General features: G+C 41.0%; 2 protein-coding genes across 3 annotated transcripts; one reads left to right on the forward strand and one right to left on the reverse strand.

Annotated features, from left to right (window-relative positions):
* Positions 1-10,875: 10,875 nt before the first annotated feature.
* Positions 10,876-12,247, reverse strand: LOC104882446 (uncharacterized). The gene is made up of 5 exons (XM_019226425.1): positions 12,074-12,247; positions 11,808-11,971; positions 11,252-11,678; positions 11,075-11,160; positions 10,876-10,990 (listed from the first exon to the last, which is right to left on the reverse strand). The coding sequence occupies exons 1-5, from the start codon at positions 12,245-12,247 to the stop codon at positions 10,876-10,878; spliced, it is 966 nt and encodes a 321-aa protein (XP_019081970.1).
* A 568-nt stretch (positions 12,248-12,815) lies between these two features.
* LOC132252821 (uncharacterized) lies at positions 12,816-16,330 on the forward strand. Of its 2 annotated transcripts, XM_059734140.1 has the most exons (5): positions 12,816-13,297; positions 13,428-13,513; positions 13,748-14,332; positions 14,446-15,578; positions 15,679-16,330. In XM_059734140.1, the coding sequence occupies exons 3-5, from the start codon at positions 13,774-13,776 to the stop codon at positions 16,210-16,212; spliced, it is 2,226 nt and encodes a 741-aa protein (XP_059590123.1). In that variant the 5' UTR covers positions 12,816-13,297; positions 13,428-13,513; positions 13,748-13,773; the 3' UTR covers positions 16,213-16,330. The 2 variants fall into 2 exon arrangements, with proteins under 2 accessions (XP_059590123.1, XP_059590122.1); XM_059734139.1 differs by lacking the exon at positions 12,816-13,297 and having other exon boundaries at positions 13,330-13,513.
* The last annotated feature ends 2,970 nt before the right edge of the window (positions 16,331-19,300 follow it).

Consider the following 19,300-nt stretch of genomic DNA (forward strand, 5'->3'; position numbering starts at 1 on the left):
GAGTTACATTTTTATGTGCGTGGCATGTGCGTTTGAGCAGGTGAACAATCGTCGTGTTTGGTAGCATGCCTCTCCTTATCCACACTTGGATTACGTATACGTCGGCTGAGCTTGTTTGGTGTTTTAGTTATGAGTGTGTTTGGGAAGATGAGATTAGGGCCTTTGAAAATATCTCATAAAAATACTAAAATAATAAAAATTATTTTCTTTTCTAATTTTTGTCTGGGAAAAATAAATACATTTTCTGTTTTCAAAAGCAACAAAAATAAAATCTTTTACCAAAACATTTCTTATAAATAAGTCATTCATGAAAAGCGTTGAATTAAAAATGTGGTACCACTTGCCTTCTTAGGTGTCTATAATGCTACTAATCCTAATATTTTGTTGTAGGTTTGATTTAGTAACATTAGATATTGGAAATCCAACTTCTTATGTTACTAAATATGCAATAGGATATATGGCCTAAAAAAAAAAGATATTTTGGTATTAAGAATTGGCCTAAATATGGTTTGGATATTTTATTTTAGGTAAAAGATGAGTTTGAAAAGGATTAAGAGCTCTCATTCCTTTTAAAAATTCATTCTTAGGGATTTTATTTTTTTATAAAATCTTCTCAAATCTTTGAGATCTCTAAGAATAAATTTTTTCCTTTTATGAAAGAGCTTTTATTTTTTCAAATCTTTATAAAATAATATTTTTTTCCTTTATGTATAAGATTCTAATTTAAAGAAAATAAGTTAATTTTGGGAAATTCATGATAGATAATTTATAATTAATAAGGTCACCAAAATAAGAGTTATAAAACAAAGTCTTTTGGTATTCTTAGTAAATTTTCATGAGAAAGATATTTTCTAAAGTTATTTATTTAAATTGGTTGTTACTATATAAATTGTTATTCTTTATTGAAGTATTCTTTTGGTTATGGATAGATAATTCTCTAGGCTCTCCACCCTTGAGAAAAGGAGAATTACACCTATGATAGTCCTCCTGACTCTTACCCTCGAGAGGAGGAAATTGTTTTGTTTAGATATAAATAGTTCAATGATAAGGAATAAGAGAGTAATTTTTTTAGTATGAGAGTCCCGATTTAAAAGATAAATAATAGACTTAGAAAATCTCATAATATAGAATTTATGATAAAAAGGTTTGCCAAAATATTTTTAGATTTTTAGTAATTTAATGGAGATGTAAAATATTTTGAAAATAATTTCCAAATGGATTGTTTAATTCCTTTTAAGGAAATAAACATTTTTGGGAGTTTTTCATAGATAATATTTTATCCATTAAGGAAATTACTAAGGTTATCCTTTTGGTAGTATTTAATGGAGTAAATTATTATGAAAATTAGATTCCACGAAGAATATTTATTAAATTGGAAAGGTGTAGGAATAAGGAAAGAAAATTTATAAGGAATTTTGATTATGAGAACTAAAGTTCCTCTAAGGGGATAAGGTGTTCTCAAAGTTTCAAAATTTCATAAATTAGAAGTTTTCTTATTACACTAAGGTTTTCAATTTGAAAAAAAAAAAATTTTTTTTTTGGAAATTTTCATTAGAAATAATTTATCATTAAAGGTTGTTACCAAAAAGGTTTTGGTAATTTGATGGAAATAAATTATTTTGAAAATATTTCCTAGATAAAATATCTATTAATTGGATTTGTGTAAAAGAAAGAGAATTCATTCTCCTATAACACTAGGTTTCCAATTAGGAAAAAAATATTTTTGGAAATTCTCAAAGAGGATCATTTATACATCAAGATAATTAGTAAAGTTTTAAAATGCTCTTAATTAATTCAAAAGATTAGGTGGGAGACAGCCATAGGCAAGCCCATAGCCTCTAAAATCGAGCCCATCTTGATTTTCGGTGCATCACCATCCTAAAGATGGATGGCCCATGGAATCAAGGGATATAGACTATCCTTTATGGACGAGGCTATATATGTTTGTAGTGGGAGTGGTCAATCCTAAAGATTGAACTATTCACTTAGTAAAATTGATGTCAAGGATTTTGGTTACACACTTAATTTAGACATGAGGTACTAGAATCACCTAAAGTGGTCTCACTTGCATGGGCTAAGGGCTAAACAAAAGGTATGTTGATCAATGCCTTGGGATAACTTTTAAAGTTTAAGGCAAATAGATCAATTAGAAAGGGTCTCTATCCTACTTATAAGAGTCATGACTTGCCTAAAGTAGGCTTGATTCCTATGATATTAGGATTCCTTGAAAAATGACATGTAGTTTGAGAGCACTACTTTTTTTCTAAATAAATTACCAACTTGCATTGAATGCTCAGTTATTTTTATTATTGCATGGAATTATTATATTTATTACATATATCATGTCTTTAACCTGTCACCTCTTATCTATTTTAAATTGGACCTATTTATTAACTAAAAAAATAATATGGATATAGTATTGTGGACCCGCATTTTTCACGTGCGTCCCCATTCGATCGGATAGACTCACTTTTTATTTGTGAAAAATTGATTTTTGAAAAAAAAGTTGGAGTCACCACTTATTTTATTTTTATTTTAAAGGGAAAATAAAACAAGAAAGAAAAACCCTAGAAAGTGACTCCATAGTTTTGGAAAAAGCATGTCTTTGAGAAACCCGAGTCTAGGTCCGGGGATCAGGTTACCTATTGGGAAGGTACCTTTAAAAGGTAGCACCCCTCTAAGCCCTCTAAAGGTCTCTACTGACAAAGTTAAGGGAAGTGTGGCCATTAATCAGCTAATTATGGATACCTAAATAGGCTAAGTGATTTCAAATATCGCATGCCTAATAAGAAAACCAACCGTGAGAGAGAGTCGAAGTGCGTACCTGAACGGCTTCTCAAGCGCTATCATAAAACATAAAAGTTAGTGTAGAAATGTAGCACACAACTTTTGTTTTATTTAAGCAAATCAAGCATATATCAAGACATCCAAGAATCACGTCAAATATGGATATGGTCATCAATGACATACAAGTCCATAGAGTTCTAAAAAATAGACGACAAGAGAGCGTACCTGAATAGCAAGCTAGTACTCCTCTATGGGAATCAAGAGCATCTCAACAATAAATATAAAGCGAATTCAAGTATTTCATCGAGAAGAATAAAAAATCAATCAGATATCAAGCAAACAATATTGAAGATAATATCATGAATGTCGGGCCCCCACCAAAGCCCTAATTAATTTCGCATGAGTTGATTCCATAAATTCCATGACTTGGAATTATGGAGTTTGTTCATGCTTTTTGAAAAATCAAGAAAACCATGAAAAATAGTTGAAAATGATGAAAATGCATGCCGGAAGGGAAAATGGCAGCAAATAATATGTTAAAATTGGGATTTTATACCTAGAAACTCCTAAAGAATTTTGAAGAAAACCAAAGTTATTTTGATGGAAAAAGATTTTGAAATTCATATTTAAGATGTATAAAATCACAAAATAAAGGAAAAGAAACATTAGGAGGAGTATGATGTGTGGCAAGGTGGCCAAGCCGGATTAGTGTCTGGGCTACTTTTGAGACAGAATTACTTGGGTTGCCTGAGGATGTTTCTGTAAATTGCTGAAATGGAATTCTGCGTTCTGACATCAGTGGTCACTGTCTGCAAACTCAATTCACTCAAAGCAACTATGGAGAAGAAAATTTCACTGCCGTCTCTTCCCAAAGTTTCTGTTTTCATGCTACTGACATCACAACCCAAACCAGATTGGTATACTCCAACTGATGTCTTCCAATATTTCTTCTGATTCAAGTTCGGAGAATGACTTGATGTTCAATCGGCTCTCACTGAGAAATCCAGAAAATCTTTCTGATAAAAGCATGGAAATTTTCGTCAACTTCGCCATTAATTTAGACTCGTCCCGTACTGTTGCTATTCTCATTATGTCTTCTTTAATGGCAGAGATTTTAGACTCTTCTAGGGGTCCTGAATGCTGTTTGACTACTGTCTGCTCTTAGCAACAGCTTCCATTTGGTCAGATAAGACACTAGTAGACTGCTTGATCCGTTTGGAATTTAAGCCCTGCATGCTCAGCCCAACACCTTTGAGAAACGGGCAACAAGTTTGCTGCCTGGATTCAGCATCTGGGAGGGTAGTATTGTATCTGTTGAATGATTGAAACTCTACCATGGATAGGTGGAATTGTGGCCTGCAAGTCCAAAGTTTCCTGTGTCCAGCATGGCTGCATAGGCGACTCCAGTACTGTTCAGATAAGCTTTTGATCAAATGTAAACCGACCATGTAAACCTTCATATATCTCAGGGAATGAACAAAGAAAATTGATCCTAGATATGGACCTTAAGATTCACGTTGAAGGCATTTCTAGCAGCTGGTGGAGTTTGAGGATGTCTTAAATCCACATCATATGGAACTGGTGCAGGGGGTGGTCTACAAGTGTTAGGAGGTGATGTTCCCAGATTTGTATCAACCAACAGCCCTGTAGAGAGCGTAGAGGTTGCTCGATGAGTAGATGATAAAAATTCATGTTCTGCTGATGCTTTTGGGCAGTGGTAGTGTGCTAGTGTGCCATTCAATTCAATTCCCTTAGAAGAACAGCAACAACACCCTCCCATTTCCTTGCAATGATCTCAGCATTATGTTCAAAGGGTCCTGCTCGTGTGATTTCAGTCCTTTGTTTCCTGGAGCTGAGCATGCATCGACGACCTTCTATCCAGGTTCTGGCCCAAATGCCACGTTGCCTCTGGAATTGAGCTTTGGTAAGGAGACTCACAATGCCAGATTCAGCAGTATTCCTCGCTGAGAATTTTACCAGGTAGGATCTGGACATCAAGGGGACATTGGTGTAATCCATGAATTGAATACGACCGGGGGCATTTGAGACAGAGTGAAGCTCTTTGTGGCGAGACTGAATTTGGATCCCTTAGTATAGGGATTCAGTGTGGAGATTCGGCGTTGGCTTTTCTGAAGACAATGGACTGATGAGCTCGATGAACAGGTTTTCATAAGCATTTGCAGAATGGGAATGTCTTCAGCTACAACCATGGCTTGGGACTTGGCAATATCTATTGGCGTGATTGACCATGAATGTTTTAACTAGCATAAGAAGTCCAAGACAGATTCTTGAGCAGCATCACTTCCAGACTCGAGCGCCCCTTCCAAATGGGGGGAATGCACAAGGTAGTTGCTTCAGAAATATAGAGCTTATAAAAATTGGCAAATATTATATTTATGGTTCTCAGGACCTCTTCGTTGATGGTTGATGTGGACCACAACTCCTCTAATGCAGCTGTCAATAATCTGACGAGCTCATCTGACACGTATTCTTGAAGCATGTGATTGGAATATAAAAATTTGATCAGCAATGATGCCTGCGCAGCAACATCTGAATTAGGAGAAAGTAATGGTTCTTGAACTACCGATATGCCACCTGCTTCAGCAATAGCTCGATTAATAATTCTACTGCACATCGCAAAGTTCTGTAATGCCCAAATTGCCACCATTTTAATTTCTTCTATCGGATAATCTTCAAGCAAGCTTATCAGTGTACGACATGCTGATACAGAATTATCAAGGGCAAGAGTTGCAAGGGACCTAACATATTTTGGATCTGTACTGAAACAGTAGCTGAAAGACTGTGTCAGATGATTTATCACCAAGTTGGACAGTTCGGCGTATGTATATGTCTCGGGAAACCTGATCGAGGTGGATCAGGCAGCGGGACTCACGAGAGATCCAAATTCCTTTTAGAAAAGCCTCACCTCTTAGAGAACACAAAACACTGGTTATGATCTCATAACACTGTTCAAGCTAAGCAAGTGCATGTTCTCGAATTTCTGCATCAAGTCGTTCATTGGAATCATCACCTACAGGGACAAGAGCTTGTGTCTTTTTGTAGTGGTAAGCGAACCACAACTTCATGAAATCTCAAGTCCTCAAACCTTTTGCAAACTGCTCACAAATCTGCAGGTTCTGGAACTTTATTCAAGAGATTGAAGGCCTCTCTAGCAAGGTTTTCCTTCTCTTTGGTGTCAAAAGTTACAACAGCTCTCTCAAGAAACTCCACAGCTAAGTAAAGTTTGTGATCAGTCTCCTTGTAATAGCCTAGCAAACCCTCTCACAATCTTGCGCTAATATCATCAACAGTTCTCTTGTCATTAGGACCAATGTAATACTCCATTAGGGGAGATATTAACCTAGTAGCAAGCCGATCACCTTCCTCGGAACAAACAGGTTGGTGGAGTGTTAATTGAACTAATTCTTGTCGTAGATTAACATTGAAACCCTGAACCAAGCGTGCCGCATGATGCTGACAAAGAAGTTGGAGCAAAAAAACAGAGCTTCAACAGATCTAAGAAATAACTGCCTAAAACATTCCATGACCCTCACCTCCATAGCAGTCACTTCTGCAGGACTGAATGGGAGCCGCTGCCTTTTATTTAACCTTCTTCCATCTCCAGGTTCAATACTCTGAGAGTAAGCACCAAATAAGTTTCTAACCATACTATTGTCACTAGCACGCAAGTGTGAACCGTGGACTAATCTCTTGTTGCAGGCACTCAGTGGGTTCCAGTATAGAGATGACCTGATGCTCTTTTTTTTACCCACAAGTTATAGATTTTCGTTTATCAATCATGCAAGCAAAATAAATACTAGAGGGTCATCTTCATAATTTAAATCTCTACAGCCGTCTGACCCCAAGCAACAACCCTGTTATACACAGCTTTTAAGAAGTTTCTGCCTTTCTTGGAATATTCATATCATCATGGTCTCCGTAGCCCAAGACACCAAAGGGGAAAGGGAAGAAATATGGATGCAAAAGCAAAGAAGAAAAAAAAATAATCCAAGAAAAACAAAGCAAGGGAGATAAAGGTGGGTAAGCAGATAAGCCACATTTCATTATTTTAATCCATTGGCTTAGAATAGGGGAGTGATTTAAAACAGATTTTCAACGTGAACAAGGTAGGATTTCCATCATCAGAATCAAGGACTGACCCAAATGCATATTATTCTCATAAGAAATTAATGACATTGAAAGGAACAAAAGTCTTAAATAAACAAAGAAACAACCAATTTCAATAGAACTAATTGTGGCCCTACCGTCCACACCAATCAGCAAAGATTGAATATTCAAAAAAAATGGTCAGAGGATCCTGGAGTATTGAATGTAAACGGGAATAAAAAAGTAGCAAGAAGCATACCCGACAGCTTTGACTCAATTCCTTTCTTCTAGATATGATTCTTCTCCCAAATCCTTTAGAAACTCGTGTACATCAGTCCCTGTTCTTCTCACCCAAAGCAATCCAAAAAAATCCCTGCTCTCTTTTTCCTCTCTCACATATATATATATCAGCCTCCCTCAAAGAACCCCCCAAATCTGCTGGAGGAAAATCCACTTTCCTTTCATATTTTCTTCCCTTTTGTAACCGATTCCCTCATGGAAATAATATACGTGCTATCCTTCTAAAAACACAATCTCCTCTTTTCAAAATTCTGTTGATTTTCCTTCCAAATAAATGGCGGCCCGTTTCCTCATGCCCAAAAAATAAATAAATAAATAAATAAAGATACAAATAGAAATAAGAATAAAATAAAGACAAAATAGAATAAAGATTAAAATTAATAAATATCATGAAATTGAAAATCAAAAGAAATTTAAATCACACATCTAAAAAATAAAATAAATAAACACAAAAAATAAAAATAAAAAATAAAAATAAAAATAATTAAAAAAAAAAAAATCAACCACATGCAAGCCATACGAGCTATGTAACCACCAAAAGAATATGAGTCATGCAACCATGCAAAAACACGAGCCATGCAACCATGCAAACCATGCAAAAACATCTAAAGGTGACCTAGGGTGTGTCCTAGTGCGCTAGGGCAAACGAAATGGACTAAGTGTGCTTAAATAGACCTGTGATGAAATTAAGTGGGCCTAGGGTGGTGCCTAATGGGCCAAGTGTATCTAAAAGCTATCCTAAAAAAAACAAGAAAAGCCTAAGTCTAAGTTAGGGCTGCCAAGGGTCACAATAAGGGATCAAATAATCCCTCAACCAAAGTCTCCGAGGTGACTCAGAGAAAGGTAAGTGGTATGAGTAGCCATGGGCCATCAAGGAGTTACTGTGGAGCACTGAAAACAAATTTAAAGACATGTGCTAAAGGGACAAAATTGAGGGTCTACAAGTATTAATTGCATAAAAGCTAATTTAGGTAGAGTTTGTTATTTCCTTTGAAAAAACCTAGCAAGAACAAAGAAAAACATATCAAATTTGGTATAAAACAAATCAGAAGACCAAGTATTTCATACTTGGGTCTTTCGTAGTGTGTTGCAAAAGCAACATATGTCTATTGTCATGGTCTATGATATTCTCTTTAAAGTTGTAAGGATTATTTGGTGATAAAGGCAAGTCTATTAGACAAGCTGTTCTTTGGACTATTATGAATACCAGGATTCATGTGATTTTAAAGATCCTACTAGATCCCTTTGAGATTGGTAAAAGGATTCTCAAAGATTAAAAGGGTAGGAGTTTAGGTTCTTTAAGCTCTTCTACTAAGAAGAAGAAAAATAACACCAAGTAAGGAAAGTTTAAGAGAGAAAATAAGAAAGCAAACTCATGGGCAAGTGATTCCTTTGTAGATCTCAAGTTGTCGGGATTTTTCAGGAAAATAACTACACATCATTCAAAATATCGTACTAAGCATGGAACTCTTCCACCGAAGAGACCCTCCTAGAACGCGATGGTCCAATAAGGTCACTCGAAGCCAATGATCAATAAAGGGCTGCTCCTTACTCTCCTCGTTCTCAAACTTGGACAACATCCCCGGAAGCTCTGGGACTACCTAGCAACACACACCACATCATAAGAGCACCACTTTGGAACACTAACCTAACCAAAGCTAGGGGGTAAGTCAATGTTGATCAACCCCCTTGTGCATCCGCTCGAGTAAGGGAGCAAGCGCTTCGCACGAACCCAAAAAACCCCACTACCCATGGAGTCCCGGCTAACGCCTCCCCAAGACCCATAAAGAAGGGAAGAAAAAGGTGCAACACACAATAACTAACAAAAAAAAAACAATGTAAAAAAAAATTGTGGAACTTACTTGCGACATAGTTGTTGGTACCTATACCCCATCATAGAAAAATCCAAGGCTCCTAAATCGCAATTAGTAGAGGTGATTACAAGCACAAAGTAAAAAATGTGCTTAGGTACCTCAAAAGTTTCCTTATAAAATAGAGGGGAGGCATTGCACAAGCATTAAATGCAACATGCCAATCGGGTTAGGTGACTGCCATCATGGTGCCAGTCCACGTGATTGCCCAAGCACTACACCCTCCAAGCAATGCTTGTTTGGCCTATGAACCCCTATGCATAGCAAGTGAAGAAGTTTCATGCCCAAGCGACGCCCTATTAACACGTTTTCTGACTCCCTTGACCACGAAAGGGGGCATTGGAGGTACTGGGCTTAATTGGTGTCCAACCCATGGGTCCTCCCACCTGTTCAAGTGGTTGATACCCCCCATAGAACCAAAGTATTCACCGAAAGTGTAATCAGAATCACGTGATCCGGATAGATCTCCTCGAACGTGACGGTTCTTGAAGCCAGGTTGATAATTCGCTAACCAAAAGAGAATGAGACCACCTCACCCTGATCAAATCTTCCTGGTATAATAGAGCTCACCCTAGAAGACAACCATCGTGGGTTGCCCACTGAGGTAGGATGCCTGGAAAATCAAAGCCTGGATCTCCTAAGGCCTCCCACTAGGTGATTCGGGAAAGGTGAACATATGTGGTCCTAAGGAGTAATGTATCGGCTTGTACCCTGACTCATGTCACATAGACACCAAGGGATGTGACAAGATTGGTACAAGTAACAAGGGGCGGTGACAAGAATGGTATGAGGAACAAGGGGTTGTGACAAGATTAATACGTGGAGTAGGTCCCAAAGTAAAGCTCTAATCGATCTTGTTAGCAGCGAGTACTAGAGGGGTCAATCACGTGCCGCTTAACACGGGTTCCGTCTACCCAACCATGGACGCCACGCAACCTTTGACGTCCGCCCTCTAACACACCACTCCATTAGGAGAAAGCTAACGTACTCGACCAATCAGATGATTGCTTAGAAGCCCTACAAAAGGAGAAGAAGAAGAAGAAGGGAAAAGACAAGTTTTGGTCTAAGGAAGAAAAACAAAGGCACATATTAGAAGAGAAGGTCGCACTTAAGGCAATCTAATGCCTCAAATAGTCATCGGATCCTCACATCTGGAAAGGTTGTGCACCAACAGGGTTTTTATTAGATTAATTCTAAAAGTGGAAATCCTCAATGAGTCACAATTTTATACAAGTTTATACAACTTGATTTATACATTTTCTAGGCCTTTGCTATAAAGAATAAATTTATTATGACTCTTCAAGGAGTTTTTACTCCGAATAGAGTTTTTAATGATAATATTTTATTGGTTTTAGGAGATATTTTCAAGTTAAAAAAAATATTAAAAAGTTGGAAAATATATGACTATTTAACTTGATGAGGAAGTCATACGATCAATTTTATTGAAGTTGATATTAAATGGATAGGTTAGATTATAGAATGTATTTCCATGTATTCTTACTATATCGTCTTTAAAAGGCCATAGACTTTGTTGATATTTGTTTATTAGCTATGCTTATTAGCTATGCTGAAGGTTGGAGAGGATGGTTAATAATTACTTGCCAACATCTAATCCAATCTGTCTTCGACTTTCTCTTGTCAAAGCAATTGTCTGCCAACATCTAACCTTTAAATAGTTGATACCTTCAACAAACATTGAAGGGCACAGGACAAAATTTTCATAAACCTATAATTGGTTACTAAACATATATTGTACTGAAGTTTGATTAATAAGAATAATTCAAACATCAATCATTGGGATGGCTCCATGTCACTTTGGTATGCTTGTACGCAATTTATAGCTGCCAGTTATAGTGTGATATTCAGATCTTGGTAGCTCGCTTAGCTTCCCAAATCTACTTTGGTAGTACTCACTTAGCTCCAACCTGTGAAAAAGAAAATTAATCAATATCATTCAATTCTAACAAAATAGCATCTGGATATGGTTTTTCGACTAAGTATATATTTACCAATACGCCAGGCATTGAAATGGGGCATATTTGTCATATATCTCTTTCACATCTTTTTCTGTGACCTTCTTTCTTCTCCCATGTATCTACAAACACATTAAAAATATAATAATTAATGACTATAAACATCATTTATTATAGAAATATTGACCATCAGAGAAGAACTAGTGCTCAAACCTCCTTTACATGCCTAAAAGTTTCGCTATCCGTTGGAATCCTCTGATAATATCCGATGCACATCAAAATATTGGCACATGCAAAGGGACCAAAACCTTTCTTCTTATTCAACATGTCATATATTTTCTCCATTGACTCGGCGTCCAATGCTTTTTCAAAGTTTTGTAGTTTAACTTCACCATTCTCAATACTTGTAGCTAGTTCAAGAATGATTTTTGCTCTGTATCCCAGATTACATCGCTTCTTCAATGTTTCCTCATCGAGAATATTTAACTCCATCGAGTTTGGAAAATTTCCTATGGATTGAACTTCATCAGCACTGTTTTTTGCCTTGCTTCTTGGGTTTGTCACTCGTTTTCTCTTATGACCTTTCAGTTCAAATTGAAGCTCACAAAGAGCTTGAGCCATGTCCAAAGTTCTTCTCCACCTATAAAAATTAATTAAGAGAAAGAGATATGCATTAAAAATATGTATATAGTAAGAGAATGTGGTAGGGAGTTTGCTATCCATATATATGCAAATTAACAATGGGCATAATAAATGTGAATTTTCTTACGGGGCGTTGCAGAGGAGAATGGATTTGACCATATCCTCAAAGATGCTCGGAGATCGGAAAATTCGACCGAAACACTTGTTCTTTGCTTCTGGTTGTATTTGGTGAAACTGCTTCACATCCCTTTCATCTCTATCTGATATTCTCAGCATTCGGGCCACCTGTTCCTATCAAATACATGTACGATTTTATCCATTTGATCACAAGTTTATATTACCTTACATAAATTATAATACAGAGAGAAAGAAAGATAATGAACAAGCATGTACCAGTATAACTCGTTGGTCGTTTGGAGAGATGTATTCAGTATCATGAAGACGTACATGAATGGCATTTTCATTGTCTGGATGTGAAATGGAGGTTAGAATTGAAGTGTAGGGGTCTGCTAGCCGTAAGGGCCGCTGTAGGGTCTTGGTAGATGGGATCCAAACATTTGGTGCCATCATTGTTGTCGCCTCGCGTATCCGATGGTCCACGTTGCTGCTATATGGATGGACACGTGATTCTCAACACACAAGGGGTTCTTGATTCAGTGGTTGCACCTGCAAAAGGCATCCGGACAGGGTGTCCGGACGCACCCTCCGATGGTTTTATTAGCCATGGTGAGGAAGAGATATATAAATCAGTTGGCCTTTTTCTAGGTATCAAGAGGTTACCAGGGGATCCCCTTTCTTCTTCGTGCGAAGGTATATATATCCCGCTTCAGGGGTACTGTTCCTCTCATTAATGGTGAGGAGATCTTTTCTGTTGTGATGATGACAATAGGTGTTAGTAGGAGCACTATCATCCTATGAATGGCTGTCAGAGACTATGGTAGGTGATGCGGCCGTCAGAGATCGTGGGAAGCGATTATGCAGAATGATCGTGGGAAGTGACTTGCTGTCACTTCCTCTTGTCTTCTCATTCTGCAGGTGATGGGATGTGGGCCATGGCTGCTTGTTGTGGTTGCGTGTAAGACTCGCTTTACTTTAATTGACTATCCAGAAGATTTATATCCGGATGGCTCATGCTGACTATCCGGATGTGTTGTGGAGACTATCCGGATGTGTACGCTCTGCCAGCGTCGTTTGCTCTTCCTTGGATAGGAGAAGATGAAACGTCGTTTGCCTTTCCTTGAGGCGGTCCGGATAGGATGTCTACACCATGCATATCCTTAGGGGAATCCGGATAATGATGGTCCGGCTGATAACACGTGCCACGCGTCACTATGAGCTGCGTGCCACGTGTTTCCCAAGGGGAGGGGTCCCTACATTGCCCCCCTTTTTAACTTGCCTATTTTGCCCAAAAAATGGGCGGGTTAAAAATAACTGGCTTTTGAAAACTGAAGAAGTCCCTTCGTCTGACTGGGCCACGTGGCGAGTGGGGGTGCGGAAGCCAAAAAGGCATTTTTTATGACGAGCCGCCGACCCTGCGTATCCCCAGACAATATGTCGTTTCAATGATAACATGGCTGTTGGTTTGGCTTTCCGAGGGGCTGTCCTGCTATAAATAGGGTACTGTACCTCTTTTTGTATTCTTTCCTACTGCATTCTCTTGAGAGTCTTTCTTCTTACTGCTTTTTCTACGCCCTTTGCTTTTCTGAGAAACGAGAAAAAAAAGACTCCGAAAGCTCTTTTGTACCAGTGCTTTTGTATCGCAACTTTGTTGGTTTGCTGCTGGTGATTTCGTATCAAGGCGGTACCCGTTCTTCTTCTTCGGTGCTGTATTTGGTACGTATCTCTTTGCTACTGCCGTTCCTTTGGTTGCGTTTGCTGGTTCTTTACACTTGCTTTCTGGCTTGCTTGGGCATTGTTTTGGACGAGTCGTTTGCAATTGTTGTTGAATGTTGGTACTTTGTTGTTGTTTGGAGGGGTTTTTGAGGGGTTTTTCTGACGGCTTTGAGTTAGGGTTTGTGTATTTTCTGATTGCTTGGTCTGAACCGTTTGCATTGTTTTTGCGTGTAGATTTTGCTTTGGCTTTGTGGTAAGAAATGGCTCCAAAAAAGATTGTTTCGTCTGTCCGGGTCAGCGAGGCTAGCGAAAAGGCGATAGACAAATTAAATGCGAAGGAGTTCCGGGAGCGATTCCTGATCCCCCATGACGTATTGATAGACCTGGTGAACGAGGAGGCGGCTATGCCTACTGAGAAAGGTGGAAAAAACGCTATCCTCTTCACAAAGGAACAATTCAACGCGGGGCTCCGGTTCCCTCTGCCGGCGTTGTTCAAGGAATTCCTCCACTTCTCTCAAATTCCCCCTATCTTTATTCACCCCAACCTTGTCCGGGTGCTGATGGGATGCAGCATCATCAACATGCTGTACAGCCTCGACCTGACGCTACTGGAAGTGTTCTTTGTCTATTCCCTGAAGAAAGCAAAGAATGATATCTTCAGTGTGTCCGCTCACCTGCCCTCCCTTCAAATGGTGACAGAACTGCCAGATTCGACAAAGGGAGGGGCGAAGGGGCTGGTGGCAGTCTGGGGTGGATGGGCGGGGCTATCGCAGCATCCGTCGAGGCCTTTTTCTCCGAATTATACCCTAAAAATTCCGGGTAATCTTGTTTTGCGATTTTTTTTTTTTTTTTTTTTTTATCCAGATTTTGCTTTGCTGATTTTTTCTGATCTTTCCGGGCGGAATTCTCACCTTTTGTTGCTGACAATGCAGGTTTGGAATTGAGGGGCCACCTTGTGGATTGGGTGGAAAAGGCATCCTTTGCCTGTGTCTGCAAATTATTTGAAATAGATCCCAAGGAGAGGGCCTACAAAACATTGCTCTCGGCGCGGAATTTGACAGAGGTCGTCCGGGAGCCCCAGGAATATGTTATCAACATCCTTCCTAGGAAATTGGCAAAGGATGAGATAGTGCCTGAGGAGCATTATACAGTGAAAGAGCTCCCCCTCTATCAGGAAGCTAAAGAAGCTGACGCTGAAAGGCGGCGAAAGCTCCTGGAGGATAGAGATCAGAAAAAGACTGAAGGCACTATCCGGAAGGCTCCCGGACAGAAGCGGGGTCCGGACTCCCCTCCGAAGAAAACTTCAGGAAAAAGGGGGAAGCTGGTGAAGAAGCATGGGAAGGATGCGAAGGAACCCACTCCTCCCAAGGAGTTTCCTCCTCCACAAACTACCTATGAGGGGGAAGTAATGATAGAGGAGCCAGTAAATGCTGCTCCGCACTCTATCTCAAGCGGCCCCGGGCGCATGTCGGGGTTGAATCACTCAGGTCCCTCCTTAGTCGCGGCTGCGCGTCTAGCCAACGTGGCTGAGGAAGCTGCATCTATCAACCATCCGGGCAACCTCAATCCGGATGCAGCTGAAACGGCCCCGTTGGAGGAAGCGGGGGCAGAAAGCCAAAGTCAGCCTTCCGACGACCCGGATCGCCTGGCTATAGTCCTGGTGAAAGAGCCTCCCCTCAAGAAGCCGCGTTTGACGCGCGATCTACAGTCCGGACTCTTTGAGCGGCTTCAAGAGCGGCAGCAAGAGATTGAAATTAGCTGCGCTTCTGCCCATGACGCTCATCCGGATGGAGGCGAGGTGGAGATGGCTACTGAGACCTCAGCCGTTCCGGCAATAATTCCGGCTGAGGATGCATCCGGACCTATGTGCCCGGACGAAAATATGGGGGCTCCGATTCCGGGACACGAGCTACCCTCTCCTTCCTCATCCGAGGAGGAATCTGCTGATGATGCCGCTCCCGCTAGCCCTTTCAGCTACGCGGAGTTGGAAGCTAAGTTAAAGCAGATTACTCCTGACTGGAAAGCCATCAAGCCCTCTGCTAAGATGTTTGATATGATAGAAACGGTACGCCGCTGTCTTGTGTTTTTGCTTTTTGACTTTTTGTTGCACTGATGTGTTTGTTGTAGTATGATTTATGTTTTTGCTTTTCTTGTTTGTGTGTTAGCTGGTGAGGGGCCTCCGCAGCATGTCTCAACAACACGCTCTTTTTACTCAGCTGCTGCAGACCGCAGACTATATGAAGACCTTCTCCTCTCGGCACCAAGAGATTGAAAATCAACTGCGTCTGAGAATGGAGGAGGCTGAGGCCAGTCTATCCACCATGCGAGAGGAAAATGAAGCCCTCCGGGTGGAGTTGGCTGAGGCAAAGGGTCAAGAAGAATCAACTGCGGGCCGCCTTCATGAGGCGGAGGGTGAGGCAGCCCGGCTAAGGGATGAATTGAGTCGACTCCGGACAGAAGTTTTGAATGAAAAGAAACAGAAGGAAGACTTGCAGCTGCGTCTGGATGTGCAAAAAGAGGAACTTGAACGGGAGTTTGCTGTGGAAAGGGAGGAACTTGCAGCGGATTACCAGAGACAAGTGGATGATACATTTATCTTTGGGTATCGCTGCTGCATGAAGAAGAACGGTATAAAGCGAGATACCCCTTCAATTCCTCCAAGTGAAGAAAAGAAGCTCCATGAGAAACCTGCTCCCTGATAGTTTATATCTTCTTGCAATTTTTCTGCTGTAATTTTTCCTTCTGTATATTTTTGTGGTCCGGATGTCTCTTTGTAATTTACATTTACTCATATCAATAAAACTTACTTCTTTCTCATTTGCACTTGTGTACACTTTCTACTGATAATACTGCTTTAAATTAAACACATTCCATGGTCTGAGTAACGGAGTGCCATCTAGCTTTTGTAAATGATAGGCTCCATTTTCATTTGCCTTAGACACTATGTAGGGTCCTTCCCAATTGGCTTGGAATTTTCCTGCGCCTACTTCAGCAGTATTTTCAAAAACTTTTCTAAGTACTAGCGTACCATTTTTGAAGTTTCTGGGCCTGACTTTTCGATTGTAATGCGCTGATGCTCTTTGTTGATAATCTGCCATCCGGATGGATGCGCTTTCTCTGACTTCGTCTGCCCAGTCCAAATTTCTTCCTAGTTCCGTGTCGGCATCTTTTTGCTTTGCTGCATCAGTCTGGATAGTAGGAAGACCTATTTCAGTGGGAATGACTGCATCCATTCCATATGTGAGGGCAAAAGGAGTATTTCCTGTTGGTCGTCCGGGTGTGGTCCGATAGGCCCACAGGACGCCGGGTAGTTCCTCCACCCACTTCCCTTTGGCTCGCTCCAGCCTTTTCTTCAAGGCATTGACTAGAGTTTTGTTTGTGGCTTCCGCCTGGCCATTGCTTTGAGGATAACGTGGCGTGGAGTATGAATTCCGGATATTCAATTCCGAACAGAAATTCCTGAATGCAATGCTGTCAAATTGTGGACCGTTGTCAGCTATGATGATTTGGGGAATCCCATAACGGCAAACAATGTTCTTCCATACGAACTTGGTAACATCTTTATCTTTGATGCTTGCATATGCTTCAGCTTCTACCCATTTACTGAAGTAATCAGTGGCGACAAGAAGGAATTTCTTTTGGGCGGGTGCTGCTGGGAGGGGTCCCACTATGTCCATGCCCCAGTGCGCGAAAGGCCATGGGCTTGAGACCGATTTTAATGCGATTGATGGTATATGTGGAATGGGAGCGTATCTTTGACATTTATCACATTTTTGGACATATGCTGCCGCGTCTTTCTTCATTGTTGGCCAATAGTATCCTTGTGAATGAGCTCTATGTGCTAGGGATCGTCCTCCCGTATGATTTCCGCATACTCCTTCATGTAACTCAGCTAACACATACTGGGCCTCTGAATGCCCAAGACAGCGAAGATAAGGCCCTGTGAAGGATCGCTTGTACAGGTGCCCCCCAATCAGGGTGAAACGGGCAGCTTGCACCCGGATTTTGTGCGCTCGTTTAGGATCTTCGGGTAAAGTTCCTGTCCGGAGATATTCTGCAATATCATGCGTCCATTCTTGATCATCCGCTTGGTTTGCTTCAATGGAGTTGCAAGTGGAATTTTCTGCGACAGAGGGATTGGCTTGTACATGGATAGGCAATAGAATGGCTTCTCTGATGGGGAGGGAAGCAGCTATACCGGCCAAGGCGTCAGCGCGCCCGTTGTCAGCTCGCTTAATTTTTTCAATTGTCCACTCGGTGAATTGCTGTAAGGTGCTTCTTACTTTGGCCAAGTATCGCGCCATGCGTGAGTCCTTAGCCTCATATTCTTTCTGGACATGCCTTACCACTAGTTGCGAGTCGCTGTAGATTCGGAGTTTGGAGACGGATAGCGCAAGAGCGAGGTCCAATCCGGACAGGATGGCCTCGTATTCTGCTTCATTGTTAGACGCGGAGAATCCCAGCCGGATGGCCTGCTCCAGATGTTCCCCAGTTGGGGACTGCAATAAGAGCCCAACTCCAGAGCCTGATGAGCGTGAGGCTCCGTCAACTCGTAGAGTCCACCACTCCTGTTCACCTGATTCGTGGTGCTGGTCGGGTCTTCGTGAATATTCGAGCACGAAGTCGGCCATTACTTGGCCTTTTTTGGATAATCTGGGTTGGAATTCGATTCCAAATTCGCTCAATTCGATGGCCCACTGTAGCATTCGCCCAGTTAAATCTGGCTTGTGTAGAATGCTACGAAGGGGCTGGTCGGTCAGTACAATCACTGGGTGAGCTTGAAAATAGGGGCGGAGCTTTTGAGCAGCACTTCGAAGAGCTAAGGCTGTTAGCTCCATTTTTGAATACCTGGTTTCTACATCTGCCAAAGCTCTGCTGACATAGTAGACAGGTTTCTGTTCCTTTGGCGAAGGGCAGCGGAATAGAACGGCGCTGATTGCCCATTCTGAGACAGCTAAATACATATATAGCTTCTCCTTTGGCATGGGGCTGCTCAAGATGGGCGGATGCATAAGACAGTGTTTAATTCTTTCCAACGCGTTTTGGCAATTGTCCGTCCATCCCTGCGTTCCAGCTTTTCGTATCGCTAAGAAGAAGGGTCGCAACTCGTCAGTGAAGCGGGCTATAAAACGTCCTAACGCAACGAGCTTGCCTGTGAGGCGTTGTAACTCCTTTTTGTTCCTGGGAGGAGGTGTCTCCATGACTGCTTTGACTTGATCCGGGCTGACTTCTATGCCTCTTTGGCTGACCATAAATCCCAGAAATTTGCCAGCACTCACGCCAAAGGCACATTTGGAAGGATTTAGCTTCATGTCATACTTTCGCAAGAGGTAAAATACTTCTTGTAAATGGAGGATATGCTGCTCTCGAGTTTTGCTTTTAACCACGATATCGTCAATGTATACCTCGACCGAGCGGCCTATCAGAGGTTTGAAGATTTTAGTCATCAATCTTTGATACGTGGCGCCAGCGTTTTTGAGTCCGAATGGCATGACTTTGTAGCAATAGAGGCCGTGTGGCGTTATGAATGCTGTTTTTTCTTCGTCATCCGGAGACATGGGAATTTGGTGATAGCCGGAGAAGGCATCCAAGAAAGAGAGCATCCCTTGCCCGGAAGTGGAATCCACAATTTGATCTATCCGCGGTAAGGGAAAACTGTCTTTTGGACATGCATTATTGAGATTGGTGTAATCAACACAGACTCGCCATTTGCCCTCTTTCTTTGGTACCACTACTACATTTGCCAACCAATCCGGATAAGATACCTCTCTGATGAATCCGGCTTCC

Source organism: Vitis vinifera, chromosome 17, assembly GCF_030704535.1.
Source record: "Vitis vinifera cultivar Pinot Noir 40024 chromosome 17, ASM3070453v1".
Taxonomy (NCBI): domain Eukaryota; kingdom Viridiplantae; phylum Streptophyta; class Magnoliopsida; order Vitales; family Vitaceae; genus Vitis; species Vitis vinifera.

Coding starts and splice junctions, on each gene's coding strand:
- LOC104882446 (XM_019226425.1), bottom strand. CDS start 12,247: ATGGCACCAAATGTTTGGATCCCATCTACCAAGACCCTACAGCGGCCC. Junction 11,679..11,807: donor ATTCTCCTCTGCAACGCCCC/GTAAGAAAATTC, acceptor TAATTTTTATAG/GTGGAGAAGAACTTTGGACA. Junction 10,991..11,074: donor TTTCAATGCCTGGCGTATTG/GTAAATATATAC, acceptor TCTTTTTCACAG/GTTGGAGCTAAGTGAGTACT.
- LOC132252821 (XM_059734140.1), top strand. CDS start 13,774: ATGGCTCCAAAAAAGATTGTTTCGTCTGTCCGGGTCAGCGAGGCTAGC. Junction 14,333..14,445: donor TTATACCCTAAAAATTCCGG/GTAATCTTGTTT, acceptor CTGACAATGCAG/GTTTGGAATTGAGGGGCCAC. Junction 15,579..15,678: donor TGTTTGATATGATAGAAACG/GTACGCCGCTGT, acceptor TTTGTGTGTTAG/CTGGTGAGGGGCCTCCGCAG.